At 39.7% G+C, this 27,639-nt stretch overlaps 1 protein-coding gene across 1 annotated transcript in view; it reads left to right on the forward strand.

Annotated features, from left to right (window-relative positions):
* The window catches only part of LOC111977924 (protocadherin-15-like), a 280,873-nt gene extending 253,952 nt beyond the window's left edge, over window positions 1-26,921 (forward strand). The window contains exons 33-37 of the mRNA XM_070448498.1: window positions 18,954-18,972; window positions 21,540-21,578; window positions 21,729-21,802; window positions 25,057-25,165; window positions 25,559-26,921. Coding sequence (XP_070304599.1) covers window positions 18,954-18,972; window positions 21,540-21,578; window positions 21,729-21,802; window positions 25,057-25,165; window positions 25,559-26,017 — 700 coding nt within the window. The 3' untranslated portion in view covers window positions 26,018-26,921. The remainder of the gene's footprint in view (window positions 1-18,953; window positions 18,973-21,539; window positions 21,579-21,728; window positions 21,803-25,056; window positions 25,166-25,558) is intronic.
* The last annotated feature ends 718 nt before the right edge of the window (window positions 26,922-27,639 follow it).

Below are 27,639 nucleotides of genomic sequence, written 5' to 3' on the forward strand. Positions count from 1 at the left end.
AGGGGCTTATTAGTCAACCAATTAAACATCAACCACTGGCACTGCTGTCTCTTTCTTTCTTGTCCTCTCGATCTCTGTCTCTCTTTCGCTTTCTTTTCCTTCTCCCTTTCTTGCTCGTTCTCTCTTTATTTCTCTACCTGACCCCTTTTTGTTATTCCTTTCATCTATCCCTCTGACATACTACCATCGGTATCAATCTTCTTTTCAAGGCTCCTGCAGCTCTTTTTTTCTCTCTGCTCTCCCTCTCCCTCACTCCATCTGTTTGTTCCACCTCTAACCCTCCCTCATCCCTTCTCAATAACAGTTATATTTGATTCATCAGCCTTTCCCCTGGTGTTCCAGAACAGACCAAAGTCTGGCTAATTGTGTATTCTGTGTTCACCACATGGGGTAATCTCTTCTATCAAAAAGGCCCACAGCTCACATACTATTTTCTGGTTCAGGTGTGCTTTTTTGCTTCAGCCCATACAGCTGTAATTTCTAACAGATGTGATTATATTTTTTTGTTCCTTTGATGGCAATTATTGTGTCAACATAAACCATTACCTCACAGTGAATTCATTGCATCTAAGATAGGAAGAGACTCCCTCCTCTTGGTTTCATCCGGGATGCATTAGTATTCAAGTGTTCATTAGTTATATGGAGTTGACAACTCTTCTGATTGTGCGTCCCCGCTCTCCCCCCTACTGCTCACTGCCTTCAGTATCTGTACAAAGGGCCACTTGTCTTGGTGCTTACCAAAGACTGCACCAGCCCAGCAGGCCATTCATCAACCCTACTCCCACCTAGCCAGTCCCATACTGGGAGGTGTGGTCGTATTGGCTATGATCTGTCCCTGGTCCTTGCCCAATAATAACAGATGACTGCTTTCCAGAGGAAGTTCATGTCATCGCTCTCCCAGCGATGATGATAGACCTCCCAGTGAGAGTCCTCATTACTCAGACCCAAAGACACACTACAGTAGTATACCACTGGACCGTGAGGTCCCGGGGTGCTCCATTAAGCCATGTTTTCATTGACTTTAGATGCACTATGTCTGGGACACAGAGTTAGTTTTTTTTGTGGGGACAATCTGTGTTGCTTTATTTACTATTGGATAGTGTGAGGCGCAATTGAGTAAAGCATGAAGAATGCCTTTGAAAAAAGGGTGCAATACTGCTTTCCAAACCAGAAACTAAAATTCTTGAAAATAAGGCCAGGATTCAAGTAACCTCTGATAGCCGACAAACGCATAGCTTTCCATTTCTTTTGGTTAGGCAGTGTTAGATGTGTAACTGTGTTAGCGCTGTCAAATTGGTGATCGGTTGCTCTTGTAGTCATTGTCACAAAACAACACCCGTCCTTATATCCCACCCGCTTTAGAAGTTCAGAACAAGAAAGTGTAGGCTATGTAGAAATAATGACGTTCAAATGTAAAATCATTCAACAAAATAATAATAAGGATTTATATCAGCCTAATTGAGGTGATATACTGTATGAAATGAGACTCGGAGAATCCAATGGCAATGTCCGCGATAGGTAACACCAGGGGCCGCTTGTGGATTTGACAGCTCTAGCGCAGTTAGCCTACACCTCCGAAACCGCCCAAACAAAGTGATAACAATCTATGCTTTTGTCGTCTAATACAAGTTACCTCTGATCTGATTGAATCCTGGCCTAAATTAATCTGATATGAGTTATATGTTGTGACACCCACAAAGCTAACCATAGTCAAAAGATGTTTGAACTTAATGCAATAACAATTACATTTTTTCACATATATTTACATTGTACTAACAAATGCATTCAAGAGACAATTGTGTGCCATAAAAATATTTATCCAATTGCTATTGGGAAGGAAATTGCTTAGATATGTCAACTTAAGTTTAGGGTTTCCTGACGAAAAAGTAGTAGCAGGTTATTGTTAAGTGTAGAGTATTTAGTTATTTCTTGTTTCTTTCTCCCCCACCTCATTATGTATTCAACTTTTCATTTGATCTGCCAAGCTGTCATTTTTATAATGGAGGAAAGAACATAAATAGATAACAACAATGTTTCTGTGTGCATTATTCTTTAAATAAAAAATGCAACCAATGGCTTGATACAGGAAATTGCAAAGTAAGTAATTCAACATGGTGGACCTAAAAACACAGCAGACAGAGGCACAGTATGTGGATGTATTGTGATGGAAGGTGTGGTGTGTGTTTTTGTTGTTTGGGAAAGTGTGACATTCTGTGAGTGAGAAAGGAAATGGTTGCATATCCCAGAACCAATGTATGTCTGTGAGCAGGGGTTGTGAGAGAGCTTTCAGTTTTGTGCAGATGATGGATATACATTTTATAATGAATTATACTCATCTAATGTATTTATTTATTGTCCTATCATGGTGGATCTGCATTTTAAAATAAATGACACATCTAATTTATGTATTTATTGTCCTATCATTGTGGAACAATTAAAAAAAATATATATATATACATCAAATGTATTTATTTATGGTCCTATCTTGATAGAACGGTCAATAACCCTATACCCTAGACGCCCACCTAAACGACCCAGATACTCAAGAGAAGTCCCGATCTGTTTTATGGGCCTGCTGTAAGCTGCCTGTATGCAGCCAAAATGCGGTCAGAAACCTTCTAGAGCAGCACAGCCCCCTCAAGATTCTGAGCCTGCCTGGCAGGGTTGGTCCTGCAAAACCAGAGCCCCCTGATGGGAGGGCATAATATACAAAGAAATTGACGACCTTGTACCTAGCCAGTGGGGATTCCGGTGGCGTGCCCCCACCCAGGCAGGGGCAGTGCTGGCAACACTAGCTGCAGTAACCCATGGGGAGGGGGTCACACTCGGACGTTCAGAGAGGGGGCATATTATTGTGGCCCTGGTGGCACAAAATCATCAAAGGTCTGACTGCACAGAAATGCTTGGGAATATGGTCACAACAGGGGACCACAGGTAGGTGTTTTAGGGGAAGGGGGTATAGCTGATCTCCATCACCTAGGATATGACAATGGTTAATATAATCTCTACATTTTTGCCAATTTTTGCTCGGTTTTGCAGGCCTTCTCATATAGCTGCAACTGTATATTCATTTGTAAATCAAGACCTTTCTTGAGTTGGGCTCTGGGATGGTGCAACTGTTGAGCATCTGAGTGTATGTTTTTGGGGGAAATGGGTTGTGTCTGTGTCTGTGTCTGTGTCTGTGTCTGTGTCTGTGTCTGTGTCTGTGTCTGTGTCTGTGTGTATCCCAAAACTGTTGTGAGAAAGTTAAAGATGTAAGGACAATATAGGATGAATCACAATAATTGTTCGCTAAATAATAATTGCTTGCCAAAATGTAATTTTTGTAATGGCAAAACTGATAAGATGTAACAATCCTTTGCATAAACTTCCTATATTACTTCAAATATTAATATCTAATTATGTAAATGTAGATAAACAGGATTTTTAAAATATCGAGGTGAGGGTGATGGAAATGCTTTTGGCGGTTGATCTGATTCTGTTCTGTGGGTGGCACTGTGTGCTCGTTTCGAAGGATGGGTCCCGGTCTCTCCAGGGAAATGGGATCCTGTGTGTCGGGGGGGGGTCTGCCAGTCATTGGGATGACAACCCAACTCGGTATGAGGAGGGGTTTTAGCGGGTGGAATAGTGGGGACCAATTGGAGGTTTACTTAGTAGCAATGCAAATATCATGGTACAGCTATATAGACATTCAATCATCATGCTACTTTTTAATGGTAGGTTTTCAAACATATATTATGATAAATAGAATTGACTTGTGTCTCATTATGGTAATTGATTAAATAAGTATAGCCAGTTATAATTGTAATGGCTTAGCAGATAATAAGAAAAGACGATCAGTATTTACCTGGCTATGTCACGATCGTGTGGAGAGACGGACCAAGGCGCAGCGGGATATGAATACATCTTCTTTTTATTGATGAAGATGATAGAACACGAAACGAAACACTTACACAAACTATACAAAACAACAAACGATCGTGAAGCTAAATAACGTAGTGCACACACACACAGGCTACAAACGTTCAACATAGACAATTCCCCACAAACATCTAAAGCCTATGGTTACCTTAAATATGGCTCCCAATCAGAGACAACAATAACCAGCTGTCTCTGATTGAGATCCAAATCAGGCAACCATAGACTTTCCTAAACACCTACACTCAACCATAGACAATACTAGACACATACACTCCACACAAACCCATACACTAAAACCAACACCCCCTTTACCATAATAAACACCCAAAACACAAACATACCCCATGTCACACCCTGACCTAACTAAAATAATAAAGAAAACAAAGAATACTAAGGCCAGGGCGTGACATAACCCCCCCCTTAAGGTGCGAACTCCGGGCGCACCAGCACATAGTCTAGGGGAGGGTCTGGGTGGGCGTCCGTCCACGGCGGCGGCTCCGGCACTGGTCSTGGTCCCCACCCCACCATAGTCACTACACGCTTTCCTAAACCCACTGGAATAAGGGGCAGCACCGGACTAAGGGGCAGTACCGGACTAAGGGGCAGCACCAGGATAAGAGACAGCACCAGGATAAGGGACAGCACCAGGATAAGGGACAGCACCAGGATAAGGGGCAGTACCAGGATAAGGGGCAGCACCGGACTAAATGGCGGNTACCTAGGTGTCTGGTTAGACTATAAACTCTCCTTCCAGACTCACATTAAGCATCTCCAATCCAAAATTAAATCTAGAATTGGCTTCCTATTTCGTAACAAAGCCTCCTTCACTCATGGTGCCAAACATACCCTCGTAAAACTGACTATCCTCCGATCCTTGACTTCGGTGATGTAATTTACAAAATAGCCTCCAACACTCTACTCGGCAAAATGGATGTAGTCTATCACAGCGCCATCCGTTTTGTCACTAAAGCCCCATATACTACCCACCTCTGCGACCTGTATGCTCTCGGGGCTGGCCCTCACTACATATTCGCCGCCAAACCCACTGGCTCCAGGTCATCTATAAGTCTATGCTAGGTAAAGCCCCGCCTTATCTCAGCTTACTGGTCACCATAGCAACACCCACCCATAGCACACGCTCCAGCAGGTATATTTCCCTGGTCATCCCCAAAGCCAACATTTCATTTGGCCGCCTTTCCTTCCAGTTCTCTGCTACCAATGACTGTAACGAATTGCAAAAATCACTGAAGTTGAAGTCTTATATCTCCCTCTCTAACTTCAAGCATCAGCTGTCAGAGCAGCTTACCGATCACTGTACCTGTACACAGCCAATCTGTAAATAGCACACCTAACTACCTCATCCCCATATTGTTACTTATCCTTTTGCTCTTTTGCACCCCAGTATCTCTACTTGCACATCATCATCTGCACATCTATCACTCCAGTGTTAATGCTAAATTGTAATTATTTTGCCTCTATGGCCTATTTATTGGCTTACCTCCCTACTCTTCTACATTGGCACACACTGTACATAGATTGTTCCATTGTGTTATTGACTGTACGTTTGTTTATGTGTAACTCTGTGTTGTTGTTTTTGTCGCACTGCTTTGCTTTATCTTGGTCAGGTAGCAGTTGTAAATGAGAACTTGTTCTCAACTAGCCTACCTGGTTAAATTAAGGTGAAATAAAAATTCAAATAAAATGTCTGTACAGATCCTCACAGCATGCTAAACTAGTAGCTGCATTACGGCTCTGTGGAAGGGGCTTATTAGTCAACCAATTAAACATCAACCACTGGCACTGCTGTCTCTTTCTTTCTTGTCCTCTCGATCTCTGTCTCTCTTTCGCTTTCTTTTCCTTCTCCCTTTCTTGCTCGTTCTCTCTTTATTTCTCTACCTGACCCCTTTTTGTTATTCCTTTCATCTATCCCTCTGACATACTACCATCGGTATCAATCTTCTTTTCAAGGCTCCTGCAGCTCTTTTTTTCTCTCTGCTCTCCCTCTCCCTCACTCCATCTGTTTGTTCCACCTCTAACCCTCCCTCATCCCTTCTCAATAACAGTTATATTTGATTCATCAGCCTTTCCCCTGGTGTTCCAGAACAGACCAAAGTCTGGCTAATTGTGTATTCTGTGTTCACCACATGGGGTAATCTCTTCTATCAAAAAGGCCCACAGCTCACATACTATTTTCTGGTTCAGGTGTGCTTTTTTGCTTCAGCCCATACAGCTGTAATTTCTAACAGATGTGATTATATTTTTTTGTTCCTTTGATGGCAATTATTGTGTCAACATAAACCATTACCTCACAGTGAATTCATTGCATCTAAGATAGGAAGAGACTCCCTCCTCTTGGTTTCATCCGGGATGCATTAGTATTCAAGTGTTCATTAGTTATATGGAGTTGACAACTCTTCTGATTGTGCGTCCCCGCTCTCCCCCCTACTGCTCACTGCCTTCAGTATCTGTACAAAGGGCCACTTGTCTTGGTGCTTACCAAAGACTGCACCAGCCCAGCAGGCCATTCATCAACCCTACTCCCACCTAGCCAGTCCCATACTGGGAGGTGTGGTCGTATTGGCTATGATCTGTCCCTGGTCCTTGCCCAATAATAACAGATGACTGCTTTCCAGAGGAAGTTCATGTCATCGCTCTCCCAGCGATGATGATAGACCTCCCAGTGAGAGTCCTCATTACTCAGACCCAAAGACACACTACAGTAGTATACCACTGGACCGTGAGGTCCCGGGGTGCTCCATTAAGCCATGTTTTCATTGACTTTAGATGCACTATGTCTGGGACACAGAGTTAGTTTTTTTTGTGGGGACAATCTGTGTTGCTTTATTTACTATTGGATAGTGTGAGGCGCAATTGAGTAAAGCATGAAGAATGCCTTTGAAAAAAGGGTGCAATACTGCTTTCCAAACCAGAAACTAAAATTCTTGAAAATAAGGCCAGGATTCAAGTAACCTCTGATAGCCGACAAACGCATAGCTTTCCATTTCTTTTGGTTAGGCAGTGTTAGATGTGTAACTGTGTTAGCGCTGTCAAATTGGTGATCGGTTGCTCTTGTAGTCATTGTCACAAAACAACACCCGTCCTTATATCCCACCCGCTTTAGAAGTTCAGAACAAGAAAGTGTAGGCTATGTAGAAATAATGACGTTCAAATGTAAAATCATTCAACAAAATAATAATAAGGATTTATATCAGCCTAATTGAGGTGATATACTGTATGAAATGAGACTCGGAGAATCCAATGGCAATGTCCGCGATAGGTAACACCAGGGGCCGCTTGTGGATTTGACAGCTCTAGCGCAGTTAGCCTACACCTCCGAAACCGCCCAAACAAAGTGATAACAATCTATGCTTTTGTCGTCTAATACAAGTTACCTCTGATCTGATTGAATCCTGGCCTAAATTAATCTGATATGAGTTATATGTTGTGACACCCACAAAGCTAACCATAGTCAAAAGATGTTTGAACTTAATGCAATAACAATTACATTTTTTCACATATATTTACATTGTACTAACAAATGCATTCAAGAGACAATTGTGTGCCATAAAAATATTTATCCAATTGCTATTGGGAAGGAAATTGCTTAGATATGTCAACTTAAGTTTAGGGTTTCCTGACGAAAAAGTAGTAGCAGGTTATTGTTAAGTGTAGAGTATTTAGTTATTTCTTGTTTCTTTCTCCCCCACCTCATTATGTATTCAACTTTTCATTTGATCTGCCAAGCTGTCATTTTTATAATGGAGGAAAGAACATAAATAGATAACAACAATGTTTCTGTGTGCATTATTCTTTAAATAAAAAATGCAACCAATGGCTTGATACAGGAAATTGCAAAGTAAGTAATTCAACATGGTGGACCTAAAAACACAGCAGACAGAGGCACAGTATGTGGATGTATTGTGATGGAAGGTGTGGTGTGTGTTTTTGTTGTTTGGGAAAGTGTGACATTCTGTGAGTGAGAAAGGAAATGGTTGCATATCCCAGAACCAATGTATGTCTGTGAGCAGGGGTTGTGAGAGAGCTTTCAGTTTTGTGCAGATGATGGATATACATTTTATAATGAATTATACTCATCTAATGTATTTATTTATTGTCCTATCATGGTGGATCTGCATTTTAAAATAAATGACACATCTAATTTATGTATTTATTGTCCTATCATTGTGGAACAATTAAAAAAAATATATATATATACATCAAATGTATTTATTTATGGTCCTATCTTGATAGAACGGTCAATAACCCTATACCCTAGACGCCCACCTAAACGACCCAGATACTCAAGAGAAGTCCCGATCTGTTTTATGGGCCTGCTGTAAGCTGCCTGTATGCAGCCAAAATGCGGTCAGAAACCTTCTAGAGCAGCACAGCCCCCTCAAGATTCTGAGCCTGCCTGGCAGGGTTGGTCCTGCAAAACCAGAGCCCCCTGATGGGAGGGCATAATATACAAAGAAATTGACGACCTTGTACCTAGCCAGTGGGGATTCCGGTGGCGTGCCCCCACCCAGGCAGGGGCAGTGCTGGCAACACTAGCTGCAGTAACCCATGGGGAGGGGGTCACACTCGGACGTTCAGAGAGGGGGCATATTATTGTGGCCCTGGTGGCACAAAATCATCAAAGGTCTGACTGCACAGAAATGCTTGGGAATATGGTCACAACAGGGGACCACAGGTAGGTGTTTTAGGGGAAGGGGGTATAGCTGATCTCCATCACCTAGGATATGACAATGGTTAATATAATCTCTACATTTTTGCCAATTTTTGCTCGGTTTTGCAGGCCTTCTCATATAGCTGCAACTGTATATTCATTTGTAAATCAAGACCTTTCTTGAGTTGGGCTCTGGGATGGTGCAACTGTTGAGCATCTGAGTGTATGTTTTTGGGGGAAATGGGTTGTGTCTGTGTCTGTGTCTGTGTCTGTGTCTGTGTCTGTGTCTGTGTCTGTGTCTGTGTCTGTGTGTATCCCAAAACTGTTGTGAGAAAGTTAAAGATGTAAGGACAATATAGGATGAATCACAATAATTGTTCGCTAAATAATAATTGCTTGCCAAAATGTAATTTTTGTAATGGCAAAACTGATAAGATGTAACAATCCTTTGCATAAACTTCCTATATTACTTCAAATATTAATATCTAATTATGTAAATGTAGATAAACAGGATTTTTAAAATATCGAGGTGAGGGTGATGGAAATGCTTTTGGCGGTTGATCTGATTCTGTTCTGTGGGTGGCACTGTGTGCTCGTTTCGAAGGATGGGTCCCGGTCTCTCCAGGGAAATGGGATCCTGTGTGTCGGGGGGGGGTCTGCCAGTCATTGGGATGACAACCCAACTCGGTATGAGGAGGGGTTTTAGCGGGTGGAATAGTGGGGACCAATTGGAGGTTTACTTAGTAGCAATGCAAATATCATGGTACAGCTATATAGACATTCAATCATCATGCTACTTTTTAATGGTAGGTTTTCAAACATATATTATGATAAATAGAATTGACTTGTGTCTCATTATGGTAATTGATTAAATAAGTATAGCCAGTTATAATTGTAATGGCTTAGCAGATAATAAGAAAAGACGATCAGTATTTACCTGGCTATGTCACGATCGTGTGGAGAGACGGACCAAGGCGCAGCGGGATATGAATACATCTTCTTTTTATTGATGAAGATGATAGAACACGAAACGAAACACTTACACAAACTATACAAAACAACAAACGATCGTGAAGCTAAATAACGTAGTGCACACACACACAGGCTACAAACGTTCAACATAGACAATTCCCCACAAACATCTAAAGCCTATGGTTACCTTAAATATGGCTCCCAATCAGAGACAACAATAACCAGCTGTCTCTGATTGAGATCCAAATCAGGCAACCATAGACTTTCCTAAACACCTACACTCAACCATAGACAATACTAGACACATACACTCCACACAAACCCATACACTAAAACCAACACCCCCTTTACCATAATAAACACCCAAAACACAAACATACCCCATGTCACACCCTGACCTAACTAAAATAATAAAGAAAACAAAGAATACTAAGGCCAGGGCGTGACAGGCTAAAAGAGAAGGAATATAATATCTATTGTTTACAGGAAACTCTTTTAACAGTTTCAGATGAAGTTTTGTGGAAAAAGGACTGGGAGGAGGGGCAAAATATATTTCTCCCATGGGCAAAGAAATTCAAAATGGGTGATGATATTAATTAACAGTAATTTTGATCCAAATGTGTAAATTGTTCAAACAGATCCTCAAGGTAGATGGAGGATTTTAAATATGTTATTGGACCATAAACAGATATGGTTTATTAACCTATACAGTCCAAATAATAATGATCCACACTTCTTTGAAAATATATATACGAATTTATCAAATCTACAAGCAACATAGACTCTATTATTATGGTGGGAGATTATTAATACTGTTTTAAATACCTTTATGGACCGTAAAGGAAATCATACTACAAACTATCACCCTCCGGCACTTAAGGAAATCATGAATGTCATGGATATATGGAGGCTTAAATACCCTGACCTAGTGAGATATACGTACATGGCGGAGGATTAATCAAGCAAGTCGTCTTGATTACTTTCTTATGTCATTCTTTCTGGCACCAAATGTTTAAAAAGTGTTGATAAGGGACAGAATCACGTAATTGGCATACATGTATTATTCTTACAGAATTTCCACATGGGGTAGGATATTGGAAATTTAATCAAAGCCTACTGGATGATAATTTGTTTTTAAGTAGGAGAGAATAGATTTATAACTGACTTTTTCCAAAATAACATACGTACAGCAGATCCCCTTATTGCATGGGACACTTTTAAATCTTCCTTTAGAGGCTATGGAGTTCAGTACTCATCTAAAAAATTTAGGGCAGAATTGTCCATATTAAGAGGAAATTGAAGTACGAACAGTACAGATAGATAGCAAAACTGTACCATTGAGGCTCAGAGTAAGTTAGAGGAAAAACAAGTGTAATATATTATAAAAGTAAAGTGAACTGGATGGAATATGGAGAAAAATGCACCAAATTATTTTTCAATCTTCAGCAGAGAAATGCTACCAAATTTGTTTTACTGAAACTTGTTACAAATATTGGGGTCACTCATGATTCACCAAACAATATTTTGAATGAGAAAGTAAAGTATTTTAAGAATATGTTTTCGTTTCAGTCTCCTCCATCTCCACTAACCAAAGCAAATTGTATGGATTATTTTCCTATTAATAATGTAAAATTAACATCTGTACAGAAAGACTTAAATGAAAGCCAAATTACAGAGGAGGCACTTCTTGATGCAATTAAATCCTTTAAGTTCTGGAAAACTCCAGGGCTGGATGGCATACCAGTGGAGGTATACCAAACTTTTTTTTATATACTCAGAGGACCATTATTAGCATATTTTAAACACGCCTATATAAATTGTAGAATATAGGACACTCAACAAGAAGATCTGATTTCATTATTACTGAAACAGGATCCAAGTGGTGTATATATAATGATCCAGTCCATTTAAAACATTTGAGGACTCTTACACTTCAGTGTTGTGATGCAAAAATTCTAGCTAAATGCTTAGCGCATAGAATTAAAAAGGTTTTGTCAGATATTATTCATCCTATTCAGACATGTTTTTAACATGGACAATACATTGGAGATAATATGAGACAAGTACTGGAAACTATAGAACACTATGAAATATCTGGGAAGCCTGGCCTGGTTTTCATAGCTGACTTTGAAAAGGCTTTTGATAAATTACGACTGGAGTTTATATATAAATGCCTGGAATATTACAATTTTGGAGAATCTCTTATACAATGGGTTAAAGTTATGTATAGTAACACTAGGTGTAAAATAGTAAAGGTGTAAAATAGAAAATAACGACTACATCTCAGAAAGTTTAAACTATCAAGAGGAGTAAAACAAGGTTGTCCACTATCGGCATATCTGTTTATTATTGTCATCGAAATGTTAGCTGTTAAAATTATAACCAACAATAATATTAAGGGATTTAAAAATCCATGGCTAAAAAACAACTGTGTCATTGTACGCTTATGATTAATGTTTTCTTTTAAATACACAATTAGAATCCCTCCACAGTCTCATAGAGGATCTAGATACTTTTTCTTACCTCTCTGGATTAAAACCAAATTATGATAAATGTCCTGTATTACGTATTAGATCACAAAAAAATGCAACTTTTACATTACCGTGTAGTTTACCAATAAAATGGTCTGACGGGGATGTGGACATATTCGGTATACATATCCAGAAAGAAAGAAATTATCTCACTCTAATACATTTTAACCTTTCACGAGTATCAATCCCGGATCCGGGAGCACCCCCCACCCCCCACACACTGATTAGCATAGCTAGCATAGCTTCACAAGTAGATAGTAGCATCTAAATATCATTAAATCACAAGTCCAAGCCACCTAATGAAAGATACAAATCTTGTGAATAAAGCCACCATTTCAGATTTTTAAAATGTTTTACCAGGGACAGAGACAATATGTAAGTCTATTAGCTACACTCACGTTAGCCAAAATACAACAACTATTCTAAACTCCATTCAGTTTCGCTTGACTGGGCCTTCAGGGTGCTATCACAATGTCGGGCTCACTGAAGATATGGAGTGGAGCCTCAATAACCTGATAAAAAGGGAAACCATCAAATGAAACAGTGCTGATAACATATTCACTGGATATGGGATAGTTTTTGTTAGAAGAAAAAGTGCATATTGGCAGTAGAAAGGTCAAGAGTTTTACAGTAATATGCACCGGACATCACAAATTGAACTAGAATTACTAGAAGTAGAAGCAACGATGTATGACCAAGTTACTACTCATGCATAAGAACATTTCAATAAGAATAGACAAAGGCAATAGCAATGGAAAGACTCCAGTTCTTGTGATTTCAGACATATTTCAGATTTTCTAGCGGTTTTAATACAGGGAATCAAAAGTAATCGATAAGTTAAGCCATACTACATGTGAAACACGTTACAAAGAGCATTCGATTCCAGCCAAGACGCGCTAGTATAACGTAATCACCTTTTGCCAAAGATATATTTCATTTTTTTTCACTACCTTCTCAAGACTTCCGATAGACAAGATACCTTAATTCATTTACAATATATTATGATACCAGTTTGTCTCGACAATGGCCTGCAGTATTTAGGCCATGTATTCCAAAACCGGTGTTAACACATAAAAATATAGGAGAATGCAAGCTCATCGGTGCTGTACAACGTCATCTATCAGAGAGTGATCTAGTTTATTTGAAAGCTAATCATCAATACTTGACTAAAAAATCAGGGTTGACAGAGCAATCGAAAGACAATTAGTTTCTAATGCAAAAGCTGAGTTACTTTTTAAAAATTATCCCTTATTTATGTCAATACAGGGTTGGCCAAAGATGGTAAGGTACACCAAACAAAAATGGCGAAATATGAGTTTAAAATTTTTCGACAGAAACATGTCAATTTATCTATATTGCACATCATATAGGGCGTTACTTGAGCTGTTCTCTTTCATCAGATTCTTGGGCAATGTATCCTTATCTATGTTATAAACGCTCTTTTGTGTCGAAGATTCCTCTGTCCTTCGAAAATGTCACCACAAACGACCGAACACCCTAAACGTGTCCAAACTTTCAGAGTGCACACAAGAAATTCTCAAAATCGCACTAAACGGATATAAATTGCTATAAAACGGTTCAAATTAAATACATTATGATGTTTTTAACACTAAAACGACTGAAAACATGACCGAGAAATATTGCTGGTTGAAAACGATTTGGAACGAGGCAGGCCCGATGTCTCTTTACGCTTCAGGCGCACAATGAGAAAGGGTGGTCTCTGTACATTTTCGTCTTTTATAATGGCTGTGAACGTCACATCGATTTCATTGAAAACGTGATGACGTACAGACACCCAGAGGAAGACGTAGGCAGTGTCGGTTTCTTCATAGCATTCACTGTCGCCTTAAAACAGACCGTCAGATCGAGTAAAAATTTCTGAAATCTGAACCCTGTCATGAAAGTGCTGTAGAAATTGTTCTGTACCACTCAGAGACAAAATTCCAACTTCTATAGAAACTAGAAGGTGTTTTCTATCCAATTAATAACAATAATATGCATATTGTACGATCAAGAATTTAGCACGAGGCAGTTTAATTTGGAGACACAAATAGCTAATGCGGAAACAGCACCCCCTATAGTTGCAAGAAGTTAACAGAAAGTTAGCAAAAATAGATAAGATCTTGCTACATGGAAAGCAAAATACCTGTCTATTTGTGGAAAAATCACCCTGACTAACTTTTTAGTCATATCACAGTTTACTATTTGTTATGGTTTTGTACACCTAGCGACCTGCTTTTTTAAATTATATTTAATATTATTTGGAATGGTAAGACCAAATTAAAAGGGCCTATTTACAGTGCCTTGCAAAGTCACCCCTTAGTTTTTCCTATTTTGTTTTCATTAAAACCTTTAATTTAAATTGATTTTTATTTGGATGTCATGTAATGGACATAGACAAAATAGCCCAAATTGGTGAAGTGAAATGAAAGAATAACTTGTTTCAAAAATGCAAAACATTTTAAACAGAAAAGTGTGCGTACATATGTGTTGCCCCTTTGCTATGAAGCCCCTAAATAACATCTGGTGCAACCAATTACCTTCAGAAGTCATATATAAGTTAAATAAAGTACTTATGGCCAATCTAAGTGTCAATGACTGTCACATGATCTCAAGTATCTATACACCTGTTCTGAAAGGCCTTAGAGTCTGCACACAATGTAAGCAAGGGGCACCACCAAGCAAGCGGCACTATGAAGACCAAGGAGCTCTACAAACAGGTCAGGGACAAAGTTGTGGAGAAGTACAGATCAGGGTTGGGTTATTAAAAAAATCAGAAACTTTGAACATCCCACGTAGCACCATTAAATCGATTATTAATAATGTTAAAGAATATGGCACGAAAACAAACCTGCCAAGAGAGGACCGCCCACCAAAACTCATGGACCAGGCAAGGAGGGCATTAATCAGAGAGGCAACAAAGAGACCAAAGATAACCCTGAAGGAGCTGCAAAGCTCCACCGCAGAGATTGGAGTATCTGTCCATAGGACCACTTTTAGCCATATACTCCACAGAGCTGGGCTTTAGGGAAGAGTGGCCAGAAAAAAAGCCATTGCTTAAAGAAAGAAAATAGGCAAATACATTTGGTGTTCACCAAAAGGCATGTGAGAGACTCCCCAAACATATGGAAGAAGGTACTCTGGTCAGATGAGACTAAAATTTAGCTTTTTGGCCATCAAGGAACATGCTATGTCTGGCGCAAACAAACACCTCTCATCAACCCGGGAATACCATCCCCACAGTGAAGCATGGTGGTGGCAGCATCATGCTGTGGGGATGTTTTTCATTGTCAGGGACTGGGAAACTGGTCAGAATTGAAGGAATGATGGATGGCGCTAAATATAGGGATATTCTTGAGGGAAACCTTTCAGTTTTCCAGAGATTTGAGACTGGGATGGAGGTTCACCTTCTAGTAGGACAAAGACCCTAAGCATACTGCTAAAGCAACACTCAAGTGGTTTAAAGGGAAACATTTAAATGTCTTGGAATGGCCTAGTCAAAGCCCAGACTTCAATCCAATTGAGAATCTATGGTATGACTTAAAGATTGCTGTACACCAGCAGAGCCCATCCAACTTGAAGGAGCTGGAGCAGTTTTGCCTTGAAGAAAGGGCAAAATCCCAGTGCCCACATGTGCCAAGCTTATAGAGACATTGACCCAGAGATTTGCAGCTGTAATTGCTGAAAAAGGTGGCTCTACAAATAATTGACTTTTGGTGGGTGAATAGTTATGCACACTCAAGTTTTTTTCTTGTTTGTTTCACAATAAAAATATTTTGCATTTTCAAAGTGGTAGGTATGTTGTTGAAATCAAATGATACAAACCCATCAAAAGTCAATTTTAAGTCGATAGTGCACGGTGAGTTATGTGGCTCTAGAAGGTTTAGAAAAGTCCCAGAATTACAAGACTATGTGCATTGAAACCGCCTCGGCCCATAGAGACGTTCCCTAAAGTTTCTGTCGGATAGCTCATTCAGGGACCCCGTAGAAACGCCCGGAAAATTTACATTTTCAGCCCTAATTAAGGTCGCTGCTCGGGCTCCAAATGACCTATCGAGCCGAAACTCGAGATACGGGGTTGCCTCAGCTAGGCCTACACATAATGTCAGAACTGGACCCGCAGCTGGAACGTAACTACGTGATTTTTGTTTTTCTTATGGTTTAAACAGAAGGTCTGTGAATTTTGGGCCTGCTCTGAAATATGTGATAGTTTGCTTCTAAACGAGTTGGACAAAGTGAGTTTGGTTTCAGTATGTATCAGTTTGGTGTCAGAATGATATCTTATTGACTGATGGATGCTGACTTGATGGCTGACTTTTCTCAGTTTGCAATAAATTTAAACAGTGATGGACCATCACCAAATGTACAGGCTGCAATCAATTTCAACAAGCGATGGAGAGGAACCACTATCACTGCCTGGCCATCCCGAGTTCAACGGGCCAGTCAATTGGGCATTTCTACAGTATATTAGAGCATGTCAAATTCATGATGGTAAATGCCCATTGTAAGACATTYCAAATTACCAGTAGGTTACCAGTAGCACATTTTTAAAATGATATTTAATGCCCTCCCATGCCCATCCAATAGAGGCCCCTGGTCATTTTGGACATTTTTCAAAAACATTTCAGAAAGCGACAGAGTCCCACTTCGCTCTCATTGCACCAATGAGCGATGGAGAGGAACAACTATCACTGCTCGACCATCCCGAGTTCAATGGGCCAGTCAATTGGGCATTTCTGCAGTATATTAGACCATGTTCAATTGTGTATATATGTTTATGTATATAAACTCTAATGTACATGTCCTCTTGCTCAGTTGTGCACCGGGGCCTCCCACTCCTTTTTCTATTCCGGTTACAGCCAGTTTGCACTGTTCTGTGAAGGGAGTAGCACACAACGTTGTACGAGATCTTCAGTTTCTTGGAAATTTGCATGGAATAGCCTTCATGTCTCAGAACAAGAATAGACTGATGAGTTTCAGACGAAAGTTCTTTGTTTCTGGCCATTTTGAGCCTGAAATCGAACCAGCAAATGCTGATGCTCCAGATACTCAACTATTAAAGATGATGCACTCTCTATAAATTAAAATACATATATAAAGAGTTGAAGTCGGAAGTTTACATACACCTTAGCCAAATACATTTAAACTCAGTTTTTCACAATTCCTGATAGTTAATCCTAGTAACAATCCCTGTCTTAGGTCAGTTAGGATCACCACTTTATTTTAGGAATGTGAAATGTCAGAATAATAGAAAAGATAATGATTTATATTAGATTTTATTTGTTTCATCACATTCCCAGTAGGACAGAAGTTTACATACACTTAATTAGTACTTGGTAGCATTGCCTTTAAAATGTTTAACTTGTGTCAAACATTTTGGGTAGCCTTCCACAAGCTTCCCACAATAAGGTGCGTGATTTGTGGCCCATTCCTCCTGACAGAGCTGGTGTAACTGAGTCAGGTTTGTAGGCCTCATTGCTCGCACACGCTTTTTCAGTTCTGCCCACAAATTTTCTATGGGATTGAGGTCGAGGCTTTGTGATGGCCACTCCAATACCTTGACTTTGTTGTCCTGAAGCCATTTTGCCACAACTTTGGAAGTATGCTTGGGGTCATTGTCCATTTGGAATACCCATTTGCAAACAAGCTTTAACTTTCTGACTGATGTCTTGAGATGTTGCTTCAATATATCCACATAATTGCCCTGCCCCATGATGCCATCTGTTTTGTGAAGTGCACCAGTCCCTCCTGCAGCAAAGCACCCCCACAACATGATGCTCCCACCCCGGTGCTTCACGGTTGGGATTGTGTTCTTTGGCTTGCAAGTATCCTCCTTTTCCCTCCAAACATAACGATGGTCATTATGGCCAAACAGTTCTATTTTTGTTTCATCAGACCAGAGGACATTTCTCCAAAAAGTATGATCTTTGTCCCCATGTGCAGTTGCAAACCGTTGTCTGCCTTTTTTATGGTGGTTTTGGAGCAGTGGCTTCTTCCTTGCTGAGTGGCCTTTCAGGTTATGCCCATATAGGACTCGTTTTACTGTGGATATAGATACATTTGTACCTGTTTCTTCCAGCATCTTCACAAGGTCCTTTGCTGATGTTCTGGTATTGATTTGCACTTTTCGCACCAAAGTACGTTCATCTCCAGGAGACAGAACACTTCTCCTTCCTGAGCGGTATGACAACTCCGTGGTCCTATGGTTTTTATAGTTGCGTACTATTGTTTGTACAGATGAACGTGGTACCTTCAGGCAGGTGGAATTTGCTCCCAAGGATGAACCAGACTTGTGGAGGTCTACAATTGTTTTTCTGAGGTCTTGTCTGATTTATTTTGATTTTCCCATGATGTCAAGCAAAGAGGCACTGAGTTTGAAGGTCGGCCTTGAAATACATCCACAGGTACACCTCCAATTGACTCAYATTATGTAAATTAGTTTATCAGAAGCTTCTAAAGCCATGACATCATTTTCTGTAATTTTCTAAGCTGTTTAAAGGCAGTGTCAACTTAGTGTATGTAAACGTCTGACCCACTGGATTTGTAATACAGTGAATTATAAGTGAAATCATCTGTCTGTAAACAATTGTTGGAAAAATGACTTGTGTCATGCACACAGTAGATGTCCAAACCGACTTGCCAAAACTATAGTTTGTTAACAAAAAATTTGTGGAGTGGTTGAAAAATGAGTTTTAATGACTCTAACGTAAGTGTATGTAAACTTCTGACTTCAACTGTATATATACATATATAGTTTTTAAAAAAGTTATTAAAAAAGTAAGTAATGTTGAAATCCCTTAACATTTCAGCAGAATATATGTTTTATATGAATTCTTTCCTCTTTTTTTCATGGCCTACAGGCGAGGATACTGCAGACAGGTAGGCATTTTTATTGTGATGTATTTTTATGTTTTGTATTTTGTGCCAAGCCCATTTTTTTTCATGCTCAAGGGAGCTTGAGGCAGCTTTATTCTTCATCATTCTTATCTACCTCTCACTTGATGGAAAATAATGAATGAGATTTAGACGGGATGTGAGATAGTTGGCAGATTATGTTAACATTAGCGTCACAGTTTTCATTTGGTTTGAAAACTGTTGGTGCCATGACATCTCTGTCATGACTTTCCCTCCTGGGTGAGCATCAAAGAGAGGCCCCTTTCTCCCACCAGAGAGGAAGGGGGGGGGGCGACGTGGGCCAGTCTCATGACTTTAACGACCAGTCTTAAACTCTCTCTCTGGACCTGCAGTATTGAACAAAGGAATCTGATGTGTGTAGAGAGAGAATATGCCTCAAACTCCAACATCCAAAAGTGGAAAATGAAACAATATTCCTAACATAAAGAATGTGGGAAATGGGTGGAGGGGATCGAAACAATAAACATTTAGCATTTAGTGATGTCATTACGGATGGTGTAACAAGATAACTGTATCTTTAACAGCTTTCACAATGTAGATATCAGATTTACTTCTCAATGTTGAAAAATGTATATGATTAAATATGAACACGTGGCGTGATGATAAAAACTACAAGACCAGAAAGCATGGAGCGGTGGCTACACGCTGAAATTGTTTAAAACTACAAGACCAGAAAGTGTCGTGCAGTAGCTAGATGTTGAAATTGTTTAAAACTACAAGACCAGAAATCTTGGCGCAGTGGCTACACATTGAAATGGTTTAAAACTACCAGACCAGAATATGGTAAGACTCGACCAAGACCACCGCGTGTACACCTCTGAGTGTTCGTTAGGCTGGATACATCAGAGACAAAGAAGCCTACTACAACTGAGGACATTGTGACGTCTGATGGACAACCAGAGACTTACACAACCTGAGACTTACATCGAACTACTCGCCATAGACAGACGAGTGGTTTCAACAGAGAGATGACAAAGGCATACAAACGTAATTATATATGTGTTGCATTTCTTTTCAAATGAGTGGTCGTTCATGTGGAAAGTATTCATTTTTTATGAGCATGGCTTCCACATGTATGTACCAGTCCACTCTCTTTGTCTCTCCCACTCTCTTTATCTTACCCATCCCCTTCCATTGTGTAACAAGCCGTCATGTCGGGTTGGTCCACTAGGGACTTTCTTTGCATTATGTTAGTAATCAATTCAACGTATACGGTGTGTGTTTATGTATTTCTGTGGGATTATTTAGTTAGTTAGTAAATAAATAATTAAGCCAATTTGTGTATTGCTGAATCATCATTTAGACTAGTGTTCGTGCAGATATCCAACAATTTTGCGACGTTTAGAATGAGAGTGATATGAGGTAGTAATGATTAATAGATGACTGGTATTATAACGATATATTATGACATATTCTTGAGTTAATTCAGGAAACGGTAACTCATTAAACAAACTTTTTCCATGGTGCCCCAAGTTACAAATGAGTTAATTGTTACATGATTAATTGAATCACGTAATAATTAAACATAGTTAATTGATTTGATAAAATAGTCGTCATCACATTAATGATAGTCACGTCACGACATCTCTGTACTGTTAGGTGTCAGATTAGCATTGTTTTCTCTACTGGTGCAGGGAAGCATTACTAGGAGCTTTGCCAAAGATCAACTGACTCAATGTTTGACAACTTTTGTACAGAGTCATCCAAATCCTACCCTGTAAATAACCCATGAACTTTAGCATCAGAAGTGTCATGCATGCTCTTTTAATTTTCTATATTTGATATCAGCTCTAAAGTTGTGAGTGTGCTTTATCAGTCATCGATCTCTCATTCTCGTCTGGCTTCTTCTAAAATACACTGTATCCATTCTCTCACCATTTCTATCATCTTTTTCAACAACATCTTTTGTCTATTTTCATTTTGACTGTCTATTCTGTTCATCGCCTCAATCTTTCCTTTTCTCTGTATTCTCATTACCTCATCTCCACCTTATACTGTGTTTATCCTTTGTTTGTTATCTCCTCCAAATCCACTTTCCTCTCTCTATGGCCATAGCCTTTTTCTGTAGTCAAATTACCTAGTGGCCTCATGGGTGGAATCTTGTTAATATTTTTCATAATATCATACAAAAATAAGTATATATACATATTTTTAATCCCGTTTTTCTACATGTATGTCAAACGGTTTTGTTATATTTCAGTCTTCTGTGACATACAGTATATAGAGTGTAATATTGGGATGCAAACTCAAAATTGAACACATTTCAACTCTATAACTGAGGAAAATGTGTCTTCTTTTTTTAAGCTCATAACTATGTGTGTGAGGTTTATACTTTTGTTTCAAAGTATATTTGTTTAAGACTACTGAGAAACACTCTGTGTGACCCTGATTTAGCCTACTGCAGTAAAATATTAAACACCTTTCAATCCTTTCTCCTGCTGTATCTATATCATAAAATGTATATGAACTTTGAATTAGACATTCTGTCTCTGTTTCTCCTTATCCTTCCCTCTCCAACTAATCTATGGCAGCAACAGCAACTGCTAAGGACATCCCTGCTGAGACCTGAGGTAGAAACCTTACTGCTTCTCTCAATGCATAAGGATAATTATTCAATGCTCACAATGTGCTGTTCTGTAATGTGCTGTGCTGGGTTTCTATGGTTTCTCTTTTGTTTCTCTGTACTAATTTTATCTCTATGTACTTCTTCTGAAATTCAGGAGCTGTCCATGGAGTCAGGCATCGACCCAGGCCAAGACTACTACAGGGATGACTACTATAATTACGACCAAGGGTGAGTCCAAACTCCGCTGATTTCCCCATCTCTCATCAGTCTCGCTCTGATCCAGGGAATGTAATTGATGTCCACTGGTTAATTTAAAGTTGAAAGTTATGCCATTAAGACAAAATTACATTTCACAAGCCCCCGACACACACACACACTGAGTGATCCTTTGGGTTGGAGAGTAATGTGGGGAAATTCAAAGATGGGTTAAGTGTAATTTATTGTAATATATTTATGCAGATCATGCCTGCGTTTACCCTTTCCACTCCCACCAAATGTAATCTATTTCTCAGCCTTGAGCGGAGCATGGCACATGAGAGCCTGGTAATGGTCTCCTCCAGTAGGGAAGAGAGGGGAGGGTACTTTGGCTTGCGTGGTACACTGCAAATCGCCTAAATGGTCTAGACTCTAGAGCAAAATGACGTAATCTACAGTGATACTGATGTTAACCAAATGTTGTGCCTTGAACTCTCATGTTCAAACACTCAGGGGAGTTAAGCTAGTTGGAGGTGAAGCTAATCCCCTACCTGAATCAAACCGTAATGAATTGTGTGAAGTGGTTCATTGATTACTCAACATATTTTAATTGCATGATCACGTAGGCCTCATCGAGTCTGTGACTTACCCTCTCATCATCCATACAAATTCTAATTCCCGCACCGGATGCTTAGTGTGTTTGTATAACGAAGCCCTTCTGTTGAGTCTGACAGTAATTTTGTTGTGAAGACTGGTCGACTATGTGGGACAGCCGGTCCTTATTAAAGCTGCTGCTGCTGAGGTTGCTATCACAATAATCCCAGACTGCCTTTGATCTGTTTCTATTTAAAGAGCATGGAGGAATTTAATAGCTGCCTTAAACTCTAAATCCAGCGATCATTAGCTGTATGCGGTGACCCAGCGAACTCACCTGTTCAGAAGTTGTTGCTAATGCAGATTTCCAATTGACCTTCTTCCTTCAGTTTCCACACAGTCACTGGTTTAATGCAGCTGGCTTTTGGCACCCATGACAAGTGGGTTACAGATAGGACCACATCTGTTTTGGCTTGCTATTTCAGGTCTGACGCAGATGTTGGTATGATGCTGATTGATGTCGGCCCCACATTGCACCTCATTTACCGATTCAATGTGGGGCTAATGGAGATTATGATATGGGCCTTTTAATTGTGCATCGCTCGCAGCTGTATTGTGGGCAGAGTTTAGCCTTTACTTCATACATCACGATTCAATAGTATATTGCAGCAATGTATATCACTTCACTCTCTCGTGTATTTGTACAGATTCAATTATGTAGCAGATCAGTGCTGACCCCTTCTCTCATGCATGGCATCTCACAATTTAGAGGGATGTGGGGTGTAGAGCAGGAGTCAGACCAAAATAACCATGACAACTTGACAACTTGTTGACTATGACAATTTAAGCATGTTTTATGCACATCTACATACAGTGGGGAGAACAAGTATTTGATACACTGCCGATTTTGCAGGTTTTCCTACTTACAAAGCATGTAGAGGTCTGTAATTTTTATCATAGGTACACTTCAACTGTGAGAGACGGAATCTAAAACAAAAATCCTGAAAATCCCATTGTATGATTTTTAAGTAATTAATTTGCATTTTATTGCATGAAATAAGTATTTGATACATCAGAAAAGCAGAACTTAATATTTGGTACAGAAACCTTTGTTTGCAATTACAGAGATCATACATTTCCTGTAGTTCTTGACCAGGTTTGCACACACTGCAGCAGGGATTTTGGCCCACTCCTCCATACAGACCTTCTCCAGATCCTTCAGGTTTGGGGGCTGTCGCTGGGCAATACGGACTTTCAGCTCCCTCCAAAGATTTTCTATTGGGTTCAGGTCTGGAGACTGGCTAGACCACACCAGGACCTTGAGATGCTTCTTACGGAGCCACTCCTTAGTTGCCCTGGCTGTGTGTTTCGGGTCGTATGTCGATGCTGGAAGACCCAGCCACGACCCATCTCAATCTCTTTACTGAGGGAAGGAGGTTGTGGCGCAAGATCTCGCGATAATATGCCCCATCCATCCTCCCTTCAATACGGTGCAGTCGCCCTGTCCCTTTGCAGAAAAGCATCCCCAAAGAATGATGTTTCCACCTCCATGCTTCACGGTTGAGATGGTTTTGGGTGTTACTTCATCCTTCTTTCTTCCTCCAAACACGGCGAGTGGAGTTTAGACCAAAAAGCTATATTTGGTCTCATCAACCACCTGACCTTCTCCCATTCCTCCTCTGGATCATCCAGATGGTCATTGGCAAACTTCAGGGCCTGGACAGCGCTGGCTTGAGGCAGGGGGACCTGTCCGTGCGCTGCAGGATTTTAATCCATGACGGCGTAGTGTGTTACTATATGGTTTCTTTGAGACTTGGTCCCAGCTCCTTTCAGTCATTGACCAGTCCATGCCGATAGTGTAGTTCTGGGCTGTCCTCGCACCTTCCTTCATGATCTAATGCCCCACGAGGTGGATTCTTGCATGGACCCCTAGACCGAGGGGTTGACCGTCATCTTAACTTCTATCCATTTTTTAATTAATTCGCCAACAGGTGTTGCCTTCTCACAAGGCTGCTTGCTATTGTCCTTGTAGTCCATCCTAGCCTTGTGCAGGTCTTACATTCAGCCTGATGTCCTTACAGAGCTCTCTGGTCTTGGTCCATTGTGGATGAGTGGAGTCTGTTGATTGCAGCTGTGTGACAGTGTTTCTATCTATTGTTTCGTGTCTTTTATACAGTGTTAACGAGTTCAAACAGGCCAGTAATACAGTAAATTGAGTGGAGAAACAGGAGCTTGCGTTAAAGAAAAACTAACAGGTCTTGAGAGCCGAAAGTTCCTTATGTGTGTGGTAGTGATCAAAACTTTATCGTTCATGGCAATATAAAATGCAAATGAAACTTAAAAATCATCTTTGTGATTTTCTGGATTTTTGTTTTAGATTTCCGTCTCTCCACAGTTGAAGCGTGTATACTTATTGACTTAAAATTACAGACCTCTACATGCTTTGTAAGTAGGAAAACCTGCAAAATCGGCAGTGTATCAAATACTTGTTCTCCCCACTGTATGTAACACAGTACATATGCAATTGTTTTATTGTTAGAGCTAGTGCTTCAAATGTCTCACATCCCTAGCGTTGTGAGCAGAAGTTGTTAGTTACTGTCACCTCTCAAAAAATATTTTGCAATGTTGGAAAGGAATTATGGTAGAAACAGCCCTTAAGCTGTTTCCTGTTTGCCGTTTGTTTTTCCTCTCAGGTATGACCTTCCTCAGTATGGCAATCACAGGAAGCTGATCTCTCCCATGTACGATGAGCATGGAGAGCTGTTAATGGAGGATGACTACTACAGCCCCCATGGGTCTGAGGTACTTATTTTACAATATGTATCAACAATTTGATATGATCAACAATTTGATTTTGATTATCAATACTATATATCAATATCTAGGTTTCCATCCAATTGGCGACAGATTTTGATGTGAATATAAAAAAAATCTGCTGTACGTGAGCATCCCAACCCAGACCCTGAATCACCTTAACTGGAAAAGAACGTTTGCTAAATGACTCAAATGTAAAATAATGTTTACAGAGTTGTGTGTTTCATATCCTGTTACAGTCAAAGTTTTAAGATAACGTGTACATTGATTGCAGGACTTTTATCTATGACCTGTTTGTATGCATGATATATTTTAATATACGTAAATACTATTTTATCTGTGCATTAACCTTATCTTTGGCTCTCTATCTTTTGTTCTCAGCCTGGGGTGAGGATGAAGCGGCTCAAGCTGGTGGTGGACCGCTCCACGGGAGAGGACAGTGCTCCTGAACCCCAGAGGAACTGCCTGTCTAATGTCAACCGCCACGCTAACATCAATGGGAACGTCTACCTCTCTCAGAATGGGACCATTGTGCGGACCAGGAGGCCCGTGCACCCCAACAACCTCAAGGTGTGCTCCCCTGGCCACCTGGGCAAACAGTTAACAAATCTGGAAATGCTGACTGAGACTCAGGAGAAGCTTCCTCTAAACAGCATGGGGGAACCGGTAACAGGAAATGGAATCGGTACACTTACGGGCATTTCCTCCACCGTTGACATTAAACTCAGTCCTCCAGCGGGTCCCTGGGGTTCAGCATCACGAGCCTTGACAGAATTGGGTCCAAATCCAACATTGCCAAGGCACTACATGACAGAATCAGCAGAAGCAACTGTTGTGTAGATGAGCAGGAGTCGTGTTTCGAAGGAAACTTTGACGTCCCACAGCAACCATGCATTTTTTCAGAGGAGGAGGAGCTGTGCATGGGGCCTTAGAACAGCCTGCACATACCGATGACTAAAATATGACATATGGACTGCTGAGTGTTTATCTTTCTGTTGACAAAGTTGACCATGTTTTTAATATGTTGAGAGAAGGAGCAAAATATTATCCAATGCCTCTGCTGTATAAGCAGCAATCACTGTCCAAGACTAGCAGTGTGATTGCACTAACGATATTATTGCACTATTATTATGAATTTGATTTGATGAGTTTTGATATGCTGTTGTTTCATGTGTCAAATACATATCCCTGATATGGCTATTATACAGATCAGTGAAATTGCTGTGAAGCAATGCTTGCCTTGAAACATGTATGACAAGTAACAAATGTTGATTGGTATTATCCCTAAAAATGACCTTCAAGGCCTTTGTCACGTTGGATGTTGCATAATATGTTTTATAAGTATGTTCTTGATTTAGATGTGAATGATGTCTGGAGCCCAGATACTTGATAATATAGATACATATAATTATAATAATTAAGAAATTATATGTATTTTACAAAGATGGCATTTTATTTGCAAATAATGAAATATTATTGTTGATGATTTTATGTTCTAATTATATTTAAAAAAGAATCTTATCAGAGTAACTCTGCAATTATTTTTGTCATTTTATATCGATCAGAGTATGGAGAGAGATTTTACACTTCTAACCTATGACATAGAAGAAATGCATACATGTTTGTCAATATTTCAACAAAGAAATAAGTCAATATTGTCATTATTTAAACTATGTTGTTTTTAACAGACGTGTATCTACAGAATGTGATATTTTCAATCCTTTAAAACTTAATGTAAAATCTTTCGGTTTGAATTATTTTCTTAACTTTTACTTGGTCACAATCCCGGATCCGGGAGCACCCTCATCAGTAAAAAAGCTGACTAGCATAGCCTAGCATAGCGCCACAAGTAAATACTAGCATCTAAATATCATGAAATCACAAGTCCAAGACACCAGATGAAAGATACACATCTTGTGAATCCAGCCATCATNTCGACCAAATAAAGATATAAATAGTCACTAACCAAGAAACAACTTCATCAGATGACAGTCTGATAACATATTTATTGTATAGCATATGTTTTGTTCGAAAAATGTGCATATTTCAGGTATAAATCATAGTTTTACATTGCAYCCACCATCACAACTCTCACCAAAGCAACTTGAATAACTACAGAGAGCAACGTGAATTACCTAAATACTCATCATAAAACATTTATGAAAAATACACAGTGTACAGCAAATGAAAGACAAAGATCTTGTGAATCCAGCCAATATTTCKGATTTTTTAAGTGTTTTACAGCGAAAACACAATTTAGCATTATATTAGCTTACTACAATAGCCAACCACACAGCAGCATTGATTCATGCACGTTAGCGATAGCGAATAAACCAYCAAAAGATATTACATTTTTCACTAACCTTCTCAAAACTTCATCAGATGACAGTCCTATAACATCATATTACACAATARATATATTGTTTGTTCYAAWATMTGCATATTTAGCGGCACAAATCGRG

This window comes from Salvelinus sp. IW2-2015, linkage group LG18, assembly GCF_002910315.2.
Source record: "Salvelinus sp. IW2-2015 linkage group LG18, ASM291031v2, whole genome shotgun sequence".
NCBI lineage: Eukaryota > Metazoa > Chordata > Actinopteri > Salmoniformes > Salmonidae > Salvelinus > Salvelinus sp. IW2-2015.